At 37.3% G+C, this 13,934-nt stretch overlaps 1 protein-coding gene across 1 annotated transcript in view; it reads right to left on the bottom strand.

Annotated features, from left to right (window-relative positions):
• Window positions 1–13,934, bottom strand: part of TENM3 (teneurin transmembrane protein 3) — a 312,368-nt gene that overhangs the window by 86,925 nt on the left and 211,509 nt on the right. Inside the window, exons 6-7 of the mRNA XM_059469963.1 lie at window positions 7,717–7,839; window positions 3,733–3,947 (exon numbers count right to left, since the gene is read on the bottom strand). Coding sequence (XP_059325946.1) covers window positions 3,733–3,947; window positions 7,717–7,839 — 338 coding nt within the window. The remainder of the gene's footprint in view (window positions 1–3,732; window positions 3,948–7,716; window positions 7,840–13,934) is intronic.

Below are 13,934 nucleotides of genomic sequence, written 5' to 3' on the forward strand. Positions count from 1 at the left end.
AGGTGGCAAATGTAAAAGTCAAGTTTTGCATTACAGTAAAAGTTGACAGTGGAGAGAAGACAGACATTGGTAGAAACCAAAGCTGTAAGGAGAGAGAGCTAAAGAAAATTGTGCAGATACATGTAGGGTATCACAGGCATATGAGCAAAGACTTTGGAGGAGGACAGGTGATAAGGCAACTTTACAAATGCTGGCAGAGTGCAGGAAGTAATAAGTTCTCTATTATTTAACGTAAGATCTGAAAATTCAAATACTGACGTTTGAGAAACAAGCAGCAGTTGCTCATTTGCATAAAAGTTTGTTATTAGCACTTGTCATTCTGTGACTAGAAGATAAGGGCAGATAGCATTCAAGAGACACAGACATGAAGTGATATATCTGAGTGAGATCCTACTTTTCAAAGTCCTCATGAAACAACCCTAGCGTTACACATCCTAAGATGGGCTCTGAGCCAACTTTTGTCATTATAGGATGTGCTCTTTGAGCTATGGTAGACAGATTATGGAAATAAGAGCTCAATAATTAAAAAAGAAAAAAAGAAAAAAGCAGACATAATTAAGGCATTGAATGAAACCATCACAGTTTAACACTTCTTATGTTCTAGGCTGTTCTGGTCTCTACACCTTGAAAAAGCTGCATTAAAACAGGACAACTTTCAGAAAAGGATAAACAAAGGACTGCAAAAGCTTTCATAAAAAGAATGCCAAAACAGCCTGGAACAAATACAACTCAACGATAACACTTGAGATCCCTTAATCAAGGGTGGCATGAAGAAGAAATTAATGAGAAATTCTGCTCTGCCTCTTCCAAAACACTTTCAACAGTATGTCAAACAAAAGCTACTGTCTCAAAACACACTGAGGAGTACAGTGTGAGATGAGTAGTTAAGCCCTGCTGCAAATGACACAGATGCTAAAACCTTCCATGGATTCAAAGGTGACTATGCAAATTCACAGGAAAAAAGAATCTATCAAAGATTTGTAGACAAATCAAAGACAGCATCTTTGACTCAGCAAAGTCCTTCAGCCCTAAAACTCTGGAGGCCAAAAGGATATTGTGGGAAGAATAACTACAATACTATCATGCTGCTTTACTGATCTCTGTGTCTGCTCACGGCCCCCATCACAGAGAGAAGGCCAGATGGGCCTTGACCAAACTCAGCATGGATATTCATGTGTTTGTCTGCCATGTTCCTGTGACACTTGGAGCCACATGAGTGAGCTGCCTTGTCTAATGGGCAGGATGGAAGTGAAGGATGGAAGTGGAATGCAAGGATGCAGTGAAGCCAAACATCAGCTGTTAGTCTGTCCCTGTTACCTATGCCTAGCTTGCAGTTAGGAACTTTTGTTGGTACAAGCCATAAGAGTTAGGGGAAATACAAAAACAAGAAATGGACTTATCCTTGTATTCCCCTTTAGCGGTCTATTTCATTAGATGTCTTTTTGCCAAAATACCTTATTTTGTTTACATAAGCTACTCCAGTTAAACATGTATTTTACCAGGATGAGTTGTGTCTTCATCAAAGCCCTGTGTTAGGACTTGGTTGGAGAAAGGCCTAAACTGTCAAGATGTATTTTATTCCATTTTTTTTCCTCCACATGAAGGAGCATGGTCTCAAATAAAACCCCAACTGCTTACTGAAACTGCATTTTCAGGAGATTACATACATACTTTATCTCAGACACTTAAACTGGACATCATTGGGTTCAAGGCCATATAAACATGGGAAGCTCTAGCAGCCTTGTAAGTTCAGTAGGGCACTGATAAGTAAGCATGCCTAATTTTTCAGTGTATCAAATGTCAGTCAATGGTTTGTAAAAAATACTCTAATTATATACCAGGCAAAAAGAGGACAAGAGAGCTTGACCTATATCCTGGGAACAGTATATCCAAAATGTTAAGCAGGACTCACATATGATACTTCTGTTGTATCGTACTTAAACATTAGTAAGAACCTGGAGTCTATGTAACACAGAGGACAGGAAAAAGATTTAGTAGTCTCTGTGTTTTTGGATAAAGGGCACTCCTATTTCAATCTTTTGACAGGCTAAGGAATCAAGTAAAGATCATTTTTCTAATAGTCATAATTACTTGCATAACTTCTCATATAAATGCATAGTCTAGAAGTCTAGATCAGCTTCTTCAGTTTTATTCATTCCTGCCACACATGTATTCCCCTAACCCCTGCTACTGTCATCGAGATGGCATTTGTATTCCAAACCCCTACTTCAAATGGCTGATAACTTTTTGAATCAATTTTCTTTATGCTAGAATTTCATGTGGTTGTTGTCAGCCTGAGGGTGGGTGTTCATACGTGAAGGTCTGAAGAAAATCCATTTAATCATTATTATGAAGATCAAATTTTTAAGTAAACATGAGTGCATTTTCTGCATTCAGTAAAGTGTTTGTACTTTAATGGAAACTAAACTACAAAATAAAGTTAATGTAACATTCCATGACTTTACCTGCCATGCTAACCCTTCCTCTGTTGATTTTGTCTGTTAAGTAGGTATAATAATTATTAATATATAATATATATACATATATATGTCTATATTGTACATATTTTAAAAGTTATACCTGAATTAAAAAAAAAGCAAAAAAATTAAATAGTGCAGTAGCATGAAAATAAATTTTTTTTAAAAATGGGACTGAATTAAAATATATGAATTTTGCACCTATGGATTTGCTGCTACACCTATGGATTTGCTGCTATGTATCAGACACAATCAGTCAAGCTTTGATACATTAATACCATTTGGTTGCTATACTTAGATTTGTGTCCATGGCAAACCCATACACTCAAAAGTCACTAAGATATTTCTCTGAATGTGGTAGAAGAAAATGAACTAAAATACCTATTCAGGTGGAAAAATGGATCTGAGCCAGCAGTTGGATAAATACTGTGTTGGAAGAAATCTAATCTTGGAGGGTCTTAAATCTTTAAAATAATATGAATACAATTAATACTAAAGTACCATCTGAGGCACTGATTCTCTGTTTGTCCTGCCAATCCAGAAGACGGTTCACTCTTTTATACTTTAACTGTCCTATCACTATGGATAAAACGTGGGTTTTTGTTACTAGGAAATGTGACCATATGCTATAAGAGGTGTCATTAGAAATCTTCTGATGGGTGGAAGAGAATAAATCCTCTGGCACACTTAATAGCAAAGTTTCAAGACAGTAGAGGCCTAGTGAAGACTGCCACTTTTATAACCCCAGTTCACTGTATCTTTGTAGATATATATTATGTATTTTTTCTTTTATGTTTTTACTTAGAGAGACACCAAGCTGTAAATACTGTAGTATTTGCTTGTCTTCTTGTTTGGAAATTTGGTTAATGTGCTCTTTGCAGGAACTGTCAACCACACCTTATGCATGGCCAAAAGATTCTATATTAGTTTGCTTAGGTTTTAAAGAGATATCAATTTACCAAAGAATAAAATAAAGTACCTATAAATTCTGCATGAAACAACTCCATATCTGAAGAATCGTTGCTTAGGCAATAGAACAGCTCATAAATAAGAATACCATGTACCCACCATTCTAGATCCCAACACAGAGTATTACCAATGTTCTGGTCATCACATGAGATCAACAAAGTATAAACAGTGAAAATGAAAATCAGCAAAATAGAAAAGAATGTAATCCTGAGAGAGAAAAAAGATACAAAAGATACAAGATCATGGTTTTCAATAATGTGCTACTTTTAATGCAAGCAGTTCTTACCTGAGTGTGTGAAGGTGGTAAGCCTTTTCGACCATATACTCCAATCAATGCATCTTTCTGAAGGGATATATTGAATTTTAGAAATTGTGGCTGATCAATGAAGAGTTGTGATCTCCAAAAAATCCCAGGGGGCACTTCTTGTATCGCTCTTCGGCCTATATCAAGTTCTCCAGAATCTATAGTGTTGTTTTCTTGTGCAAATCCTCCTAATTTTCCTGATGGTTTAGAATAATATGGAGATCAAAAATTAGTGGTTTTTTCTAGCTTTCAATCATCCTTCATATATATCTTCAAATACTGAGAATTACCTCAGGAAGAATTCTACCTGACAACCTTTTTGTATCGAAGATCCCAGGAATTCAATGATTTGGAAATAAAAAGGCAAAGATACCACAAATGCCTACATACAAAAAATGCTGTAGCATCCCTAAGGAGGAGCATAATGGAAGCAGTTTAGAATCTACATTAAACTATACTTTTTTCACTAGCATTTTAACAGAGGTTTCTCAGAATAAAGTCTCACATTAAAAATAAAAAGGAAAATGCAGCATACAGATTTAAAGAATAATAGATACATAAACACAGGTAGTCAAGAGAACTAATATAAACATTTCTACATTAAATATCAGAGCATTTATTCAATACTACCAAATACTACAGCTCTGGTTACCTATTTTTGGTTTTGCATAAGCAAGCAATGCTGTATTTAAGCAGCTGGCACATGAAGGTGAGGCTTGAGTGAAACAATACGAAGAAAAATGGAACTGTCATTATAGTCTTGGAGTTTGCTGTGTTTTTACCAATTCATATTCCTTTTATCAGCTAGTCTATTATAAAGATTGAACTAAATCCATCTGAATGTGATAAGCATGTTCATGTGATGCTCACTTGTTTGCATACAAGTGTTCTGAAGAACTGACAATTCAGCCTTGTCTTTTACGTTCAAATCCTACATTATTCATCATTTGATGGAAGAAACTGACACAACCTTTTTGCAAACATTTAGACTGCAAAAAAACTAGATTAAAATCTGAAATGCCAGGTGAGGTCACAGATTGATCCTCGGCACTTATTGTGCATCCAAGATGAACTGAGACTGCTGTTGAATTAAACAGGTTCAGAAGCACTGCTGAGAGGCCTTGAGTGGAACTTGTATCATCATCAGAGCTGTGTCACAGCAGCATTGCAGTCACTGAAAATGTCTCACAGGATTATCACACTGATCAGAGTGCTCTTGAGAAAAGACAGTGAAATATCTGATCTTAAAGACCCCAGTTTTTAAACAATTTTCAGGATGAGTTTAATGTTTTCTGAATTTGGATGTAACCTTTCATAATATTCATGTGTTATTCTAGAAGATGGATCTGTATTTCCTATTTCTGCTTATTTAAGCATTTGCTTTCTACTTCTTTCTTCAAATTAAAGCATATTGTGTTGAACAAATTCACACACTGATGACAGGTAATCACTAAACAATAAACACTTGTTTGCAATATTGATCTGCAACTTCCCCTATTTCTACACTTCAAATGAAAAATAACTGCCTTGTACTACTGAAAAGATGAGCTAGACAGCTTGAATAAGTGCTGTTTATCAAATACATGAACCAGCTTCCCAGGAATGCCTGTTTCTGGGGTTCAACACTCAGCAGATAGTACACTAATGGACTCCTATGTTCTTCACTGAAAAAAGATGGTTTTACTTTGTAGCCATGTGCCCCTTTAGCACCCCAACATCTCTCTCAAAGCTGTCAGCAGCTGATTGTCACCCTAAGGTTAGGGGATTAATTATTCTTTGTTCCCTGTTGTATCTCAATGAGCATAAGAAAGATCTTCATAGTGTCATCGTTTCCTTTCCATTTTCTAAATAGTAACAGTTCCTACATGCAGCTTTAAACCAAAACATGGAATGTCATGTTCATACACATTTACTATTAAGGTGGTTGAAATGTCTCAAATCCAAATCAGAGGATCAGGACATTACCAGGGGACTAGAGAAGGGTGGTACTGAAAGTTGTTCAGCGGTCAAAATATCTGAATCAAGGTTTCATTGATTCTTCCTTACAGTTTTCAGTAACCAGAGTGATAGCACAGGGGCCTTGCTGCTCACATTTCACATCCAGTCATCAAGCTTTCCCTTCTGCCTAACTGGTGCCTCTTTGGTGGTTTAAAATGTGTACTCTCTGGTCTGTCTGTTGTTCAGTATTGATGCATGCTGATAGATGACCACGGACCATATTCTGCAGAAGACACCATTTTAAGTGGGTGGAATTAACCCTGTTCTCTTGAATTGTATTTAGGGACATATGGAAGGAAAAATGTATTTGATATCCTTGTTATTTCCTTTTATCTTTGAGGCAGTGTATAACAGGTTTTAGTTTGGTAAAAAAATTAAAAATTATCAAGGGAAAAAAACCCAGTAAGTGTTTATAAAATATTTTCAAAAACATAAAATATTTATAAAATATTTTCAAAAACATAAAATATATTTTATAAAATAAAGTATATTGGTTATTGAATGCAGAAGATAATGGGATGAAAAGCTGTCACTGCAGCATCAATATTCATAATTATAAAGTAGTTTTTTTCTCTTCATTCAAAATAAGTAAGAAGAAAACAGGAAGCGATAATGATTATCTAAGTACAAGAAAAAGTCAGGAAGGTAAAGGAAATGAGAAGAAAATGTCCTACTGGAGAAGTTTCACAGGCTTACAAAAATGACAAAAGCAGGGAACTGAGCTATAACTTTTCTATGATTTGGAGCTGTGATAACTTGAAAAATTTTCTAGATGTCAACTGCCAGCAGAGGCTTCCTTCTTCTCAGTGGTAAGGAGGTCAGATGTACCTTGTGAATGGAAAAATGGATTTTTGTGTAATGAAGCAAACACTGCATTCATCAACCATTTAAATCAAGTTTTCTATTCAAAACCTATTGATTTTGAAGCCTCTGTTAGCCAAAAGTGCACAAGCTCTTAAATGTTTGGAGAATCTTAAAGGGCAACATGGAAAAAGGTCGATAAAAAATAATCCCTTTATGTGGTTTGTATTTTAAAAGCTCTTACAACAAAATTAGGAAGCTTTTTTTTCCTGCTTTATATATTAGTTGGATGATTCAGACTCAACATTATATGCCAGAGACTTTGAGAAAACAAATGTACATATTATACCTGACCTATTAAATTTCAGAGAGAAATAAAAAGAAAAAAAAAAGGGAGAAGAAAACATCAACCTCTATAGAGAAAAACCCAAGATATTCCATAGTGAGGTCATCATGCCACACAAAACTCCTTGATAATGGAGTGTAAGCCTTGTAAGCATAGCTAAGTGAGAAGCTTCAAAAATATGCTTATTATTCCTGAAAGGCCTCTTCTGGAGCAAAAACTTCAGGAAAAGTGATTACGATGGAACACGCACATGCAATCTTTTGTCCAGAATTACTGAGAGCTTGCTGAAAGTCCCAAGGACTGACTCTTGTATCACGTCCCCCTTATGAAACAGTATGTCCTGACACCTTGGGGCCCTGGCTTTGTTGTGGCTATTTGTTCAACACGAGGTCCCTAAGGCAGGATGGTCCAAGCCAGCCTCAGCACCCTCCTGCTGCCTCTGGGGACCCCACAGCAACAATAAAAATATTATCAGGTGTTCTGGAGTAAATAGAGGTTCTGCTTCTCTAGATATGATGAGAGCTTTCCTATCCTCATCAAATATCACATATAATTCCTGTGAGGAATTTTGGTTGACAGTTAGCTCTCCTAGTAAGATCAGCATTACTGCTCAGGATCCTTAGGCCCCTTCACATGCTAGGTAGGCGAAACTGTTTGTTCTTGTTCATCTTTTTAAAATTACTATTCCTTACAAATGCTCTGTACTTGCATTAAATATAGAGTCTTGGACGAAAACCGTTACAGTGTGATGATGTTAGTAAGACACAAAGGAAGGAAATGTTCCAAAAGAAGGAAAAAAAAATGGTGCCCATTTCACTTACCACTGTCTCCAGCAGGAACGGTTACAGGATGTGTTGGCACAGTATCAGAATTCACTTTTCCATTCTCAAATGTATCATTTTCAGTCTGCTGCAACTGCCAGTTGAGGCCAAACAGATGCATTGCTGGTGGTAGAGGATACAGGTTATTTGATGCTTTTAACCACAATGACAAATTGCACAAGCAACGACTTTACATGCCTCGTAGTGGCATAGCAACTCATACATTAAAAAAATTAAATTACATGAACAAGCATTTGCAGACTAATAGTTCAGCAAAGGCACAAAGCAATTACTACCACTGTCCTTTAATGATACAGTGCTTTCAGTGAAGGCAGTTGACAGAAAGCTCACCAGCCTCATTTTGAGTCTTTTACCGGTCCCAAATCAATGTTCAAAAGGATAGGCAGTAATTATGTTCTTTTCTCTTTTTTTCATTTTTGATCCTTCAGAAGAGACAAATCATTTAAGTGAACTTTTAAATGACCTACTAAAAGAAATGATTTTCCCAGCAGATGGATCTGTCCTGGTTAGCCAGAAAGGGAAAAGAAAGAGTAAATACAGGAGGAGAGGGAGGAGGGTGCTGTGGGTGTTGCAGGGCTAACCTAAGACACAAGCACTTCATGCTGTCAACAACACCCTGCACAACCTCCCATTACGTGCCCATTCCTCACACTAGCCCACAAAATGAGGCCAAGGCCATGAGCAGAGCCAGGGACACTGGGGCACTTTGCTCTGATAATGGTAAGGCATAAATTAGGTTTCTGAATTACTTAATTCCCCACAACCACGTTCATTTGAAAGTTGATACCATGTTAAAGAGTTTAGCTGAGTTAATTATGAAACAGAGTTAACCTTCCATGGTGTTACAGGGAACTTAAGGAACCTTGATCATCAGGGATTAAGGAATGAACCCAGCATCTAAACTTTTAGAACAAAAATATGGGAAAAAACCCCCTATCTTAGTGCTATACTGAGATACTCTCATACAATTTCATGCTGTCTGTGGATTATTTTTTTCTGGTCCAATTCTCTATAATGCCACCAAAATGCATTTTATTGTAATTATTCTACTTTGTGCTTGGGCTAATGTAGTTTTGCTCATTCCATGACAACAGTTATCTGCAAAGCAGTTAAAATAGTCTTTCAGTGCTACTAGGCAATAAAAATACACTGGGAAAAAAAATCCATACTCATGTATTTTAACTATTAGTGCAAAATATAAGGAAAATAATTCACTGCACTTTATTGCTTCTGCTACTTCTCTCTCTCTGAAGTAAGATTACTACTATAGTCAATGTCACTAATTTTTTCATTCCCTCTATGCAAATGACAAAAAATTCTTCATCCCATTTGGTTTCATCTCTAGTCTATAAATCTCTCTGTATTGACCATGCCAACCCTTATTTAAGATGAACAGGCATAAATGGAAGTTTAGTTAGCCAGGCAACAAAACCTGCCAAATTAAGAGGTTGTCTGCCAGGTCTTTGCCTTAAAGCCTCTCCCTTAATCTGAACAAAACAAAAAACCAGAATGCAACTAAAGACCTGTTACTGAATACTTCAAAGACTGAAATCTTCACTACAGATGACATATTCTCTTTGTTCCAAGTCTCTGACTCTACTGTTACAATTCTTTCCCAGACTTTAAATTGCCTGTCAAAGCCTGATAATGTAGAATGTTCCTTGACCCTAAAAACATATTTCTTTTATCCCCTCTCAACTCTTGTTAAACCATAAATCTGACCACCACTATCTCTGGCACATCACTAGAATTAGCCATCATTATTTTGACCCTACCTCAGCTGAAATTGTTATTTATGTATTAATCACCTGATGAGTGTATCTGTTTTAATATATTTCAATAAAATCCCTAGGGTCAAACTCCACAATTTGTTATACTTGTTCATTTCACTGGCAGCAATGAAAGACAGCAAATAGCTAAATATTTCATGATTTAAACCCAGTACATTCCTTGTTTTCAAGTCCAGAGATCTAAATCACCTCTCTTAACTTTGCTGTCTTCTTATCCCTTTTATTAGTTCTTCTGGAGAAAAGAAAGCGATATTCATTTTGTAACTCTAGAAACATGGGAGTTTAGAACATCATTAACATCGCTGGTGCTATGTACATGCCCTGTGCCTCTCCATGCACTGGGAGATCAGAAGGAGAAGCTCCAACATGACGTTTTAGCCATTCCCTTGTAATTCAAAACAGCTGGAATTTGAAGTCTTCAAAGGCAAGGACTGTGGGATCAATATTGACTACGTCAATATAACCACAATTACTACAGTGTAAGTGACAGCTACCTTTTCTTTGTCTTTGTACTGATGTGAGTCTCACTGCAGATTACTGTCAAAGATTGAGAGTGTTAGCTGTATCCCTCAAATATACTATTCCTCTCTCAGCTTTGACAATGAACTAGAAACAAGTACAAGACACAATGTTTAATGAAAATGAACAGACAGATAAATGCAGCTGTTTCACAGATCAGGAATGCAGGAATATTTTTTAAGGAGACAAAAACTGCTGCTAGACAATTCCAGTGATAAAACTTAGTGTGTGTACTAATACACTAAGTAATTCAACCACCAATCTCTCTGAGTTAGTGCTATGGAATTTAGAAAATTGTCCTTTTATAACAAACATGAAAGAAACAGGCTTATTGCTAAAGCATCAAATTACAAGGCAGAATTTCTTTAGAGATTATGAACTCTAGGATCATGGTTAAATTGATCGATGAAGACAAACTCGGGCACTATTGTGCCAACCAAAATTTGTCTTCTCACAGCTGGCCATCAATGTAAAAGCAAACTTTATATCCGTAAAAATTTATAAATTTTATAAGAAAACTGAGGCATCTGATAAAAATTTTTGATGCTATTATGAATCTGTTTAGCAGCACCTGGGACTGATACCTCAGTGGGATGTCTGGGACCCTCAAGTCAAATGGTATGGACTAGTTCTGAATTTCCAAAGGGAGAATGATGCAATCATTCATGTTTGCTGATTTGTTGGATAGTAAGAAGGGTCTGCAGAGGGATCTGGGTAGGCTGGATCAGTGGGACAAAGCCAGTTGTAGGAGGTTCAAGAAGGCCAAGTGCTGAGTCCTGCACTTTTGTCACAACAACCCCATGCAGTGCTACAGGCTGGGGGAGGAGTAGCTGTAAAAATGACCAGCAGAAAAGGACCCTGAAGTGCTCGTTGACAGCAGTGGCCAGGTGGCCAATGGCATCCTGGCCTGTATTAGAAATAGTGTGGCCAGCAGAAACAGGGCTGGGATTTGTCCTGCATATTTGGCCACACATCAGGTGCTGTGTCCAGCTCTTTTCACAACAGGAAAGACACCGAGGTACTGAAGCACATCCAGGGAAAGGCAATGAAGCTGGTAAAGGGTCTGGAGCACAAGTTTTATGAGGAGCAGCTGATGAAGTTGGGGTCACTTAGCCCAGAGAAATGAGGTTCAGGGAGACCCTCACAATCCCTACAACTACCTGAAAGCAGGTTGTAGTAAGGTGAGTCTCAATCCTTCTTCCATCTAACAAGCAACAGGGCAAGAGGAAATGGCCTCAAATTATGCCAGGGGAGGTTAAGATTAGATATTAAGAGAAAATGTTTTCATGGCAAGGATTGTAAAACATTGGAACAGACTGCCCAGGGATGTAGTGAAGACACCATCTCTGGAAGGATCACCATCTCAAAAAACCAGTGGCTATGGCTCTTCAGCACATGGTTTAATGGTGAACATGGTGGTGGTGTTAGGTTGATGATTTGATGATTTTAAAGGTATTTTCCATCTTTAACTATTCAACCTATGATTAGTTACCTTTTTGTAAACTCAAAAAAACCCCCCACTTAATTTTAATTAAATTTATTAATTTTAACCTAAATTACATTTATGAAAAAACCTACTATCTTTAACCTGGGATTCTAGGATCTATCTGTTCTGCTGTCTCAGTCCCTACATCTGTTCTGCAAAGTAATCTCTAGCTATGAAGAGTTCTTCACTTGGTGAAGCTCTGCTAGCATTTACCTTTGGACTGAGTTGTTTAAGGCGACATTTGTACTGCTACTGGACAAATTATCTGCATGGCCAGCCTTTAGAGAGGGGTGATAGTCTAAATGGTGAGGAGTGCATTCCCTCTAACGGAGTGGAAAGAAGAGGCATCAGAGATGAGAAAACTCTCTTGGATCTGGGCTGCTTTGGCATGAACATAGTAGCAGTGTCTATGTGCATGTGTGGTGCTGGCCAATACAACTAAATTCACCAGAAAAAATCCCAAACATAAAAGCACTAACCAAATTAACAGTCTTGCTCTTATCCTCCTCTTTCCCCCTCCCCTGCCACTGGACTGGCATATTCAAATATTCAGAACTCAGATTAAAGGAGTGCATTTGTACCAACAGCAGCCTTACTGCTAACATAAAAATGCTATCATTTGTTGTAGACAATTGGGTAATCTTGCCATCTGTCACCACACAGTTCACTGAAGAGTTTCCGAACCATCTTAAAACTGCTTTTTCAAGCTTGGCTGATCTTGCGATCACGGAAGCCTAGTTATTTTGGTTTGTAATCAGTCTACAAAGCCTTCCATGTCCACTCAATAATTAAAACAGCAACTAAGAAAACATTTCACAGCAAACACTTGAAAAAAACCCCATCACTAGTTTACACTGTGTAAAACATTTTGCAATAATCTTCAAGAAGAAGTTCCCATTTGTTGTGCATGCTCCTTTCTCAAGCTAGTAATTCGGTGCTTTAAGCATTGCCTTTACAAGGAACTCGTTCTTCAGAAATACACTGTATTATCACTTCAAAATACTCTCCAAGACTTGCATCCAAAAAGAAACCAGTCCTTTATTAGTAGGTGGTGTAAGATGGATAATTTATGTAACTAAGTAGCAGAACTAGAACTGTGAGGGCTGACAACTACCCTGCATTCAACTGCATACCTGCTGCATTTGCAGCCTTGCTGCATCTCAAAGTTCTCTTCTGCCAAAATTATGAGAGGCACAAAAAAGAATTGTAACAGAACACCAATTAATGTACCTGTTCTACCATTTAGCAAGAACTGGACTTGTCTGCATTTTTTCCCTCTTCTCCTACACTTTAATGCTATGAGGATAAGACAGCTAGTTCATGAAGGAAATAGACAGGTATTAGCATTATCCAGTATCCAGTGTAGCTTGAAACAGAACACAAAGTTTAGATCAGATGTGCAAATACACACAATTCTGATGTCTATGACTATCAGAATTTTTATTTCTTTGTAGAAAAGGGTAGCAATATACAGTAAAAGCCAAAGAAACGTATGTATTGTTCTCATCAAAATTCAAGGTTGTCTCTATCATAACTCACCAGGATCAACTGCAACTTTTTCTTAAGTACTGTAAGTAACAAATATGCTCACATGAAACACAAAGGGCATAGCAAACACCCTATGAGCTGTGCAGGTGAAAGAATCACAAATGCAGATCATAAGGATGGACAAACAAAACTATACACGTACAAGCAGAGCCTTTATTCACAGAAGCAGTCCTGCAGTAATGGAAGTAGTACTGTAATGGAAATAGTACTCTGAAGTATCAGTGAGAAGTGCCAGCAATTCAAGACCTTTCCTTCCAAATATGGCAACTTGTTTTTTGCAGGAAAGAATTGTAAAGGTATTTTCACACAGGGCATTTCAGAAGAACAAGAATTCACAGGTAAGAGGATTCTTTTAAGTAACAAGAAGAAACAGAGTTGCCTAAATTGGGAAATGGACTTACACTGCTCCTCCAGCTTTTCTTAGAATAGCAACAGATGAAAAATTAACACTAGACAGCAGAAAAAAAAAACCACTGGCTGTCTCTAAAGAGCAAGCATCTCCCCAAAACCTCTGGAGATAAGGCCTATGGCATATGTTCTATGAACATAAAGAACTCAACACCGTAGGGGAAGTTGGCAAGAGGAACTGAATGATATTGGCGACCCTCCTTCCCTTCTCCCATGTGTTTTACAAGGTATGGTAATCAAGTCTTAATATTCACGAAGCTGTGCTTGAAGATGAGTTCCTTGCTAAGTTACTGAACTCATGTTCCAGGACTGCCACTGCTACATATTTCTGGGTGCTGATATTTTGAAACCATGATTTTAAAAATTGCTTCCTGAGAATTAATTGAAAAATCTTTACGCACGCTTAAACATAAGGAAAAGTGAACATAATTTATATTTAAAGCAAT

The sequence above is a fragment of the Ammospiza nelsoni genome, chromosome 4 (assembly GCF_027579445.1).
Source record: "Ammospiza nelsoni isolate bAmmNel1 chromosome 4, bAmmNel1.pri, whole genome shotgun sequence".
NCBI classification, from domain to species: Eukaryota; Metazoa; Chordata; class Aves; order Passeriformes; family Passerellidae; genus Ammospiza; species Ammospiza nelsoni.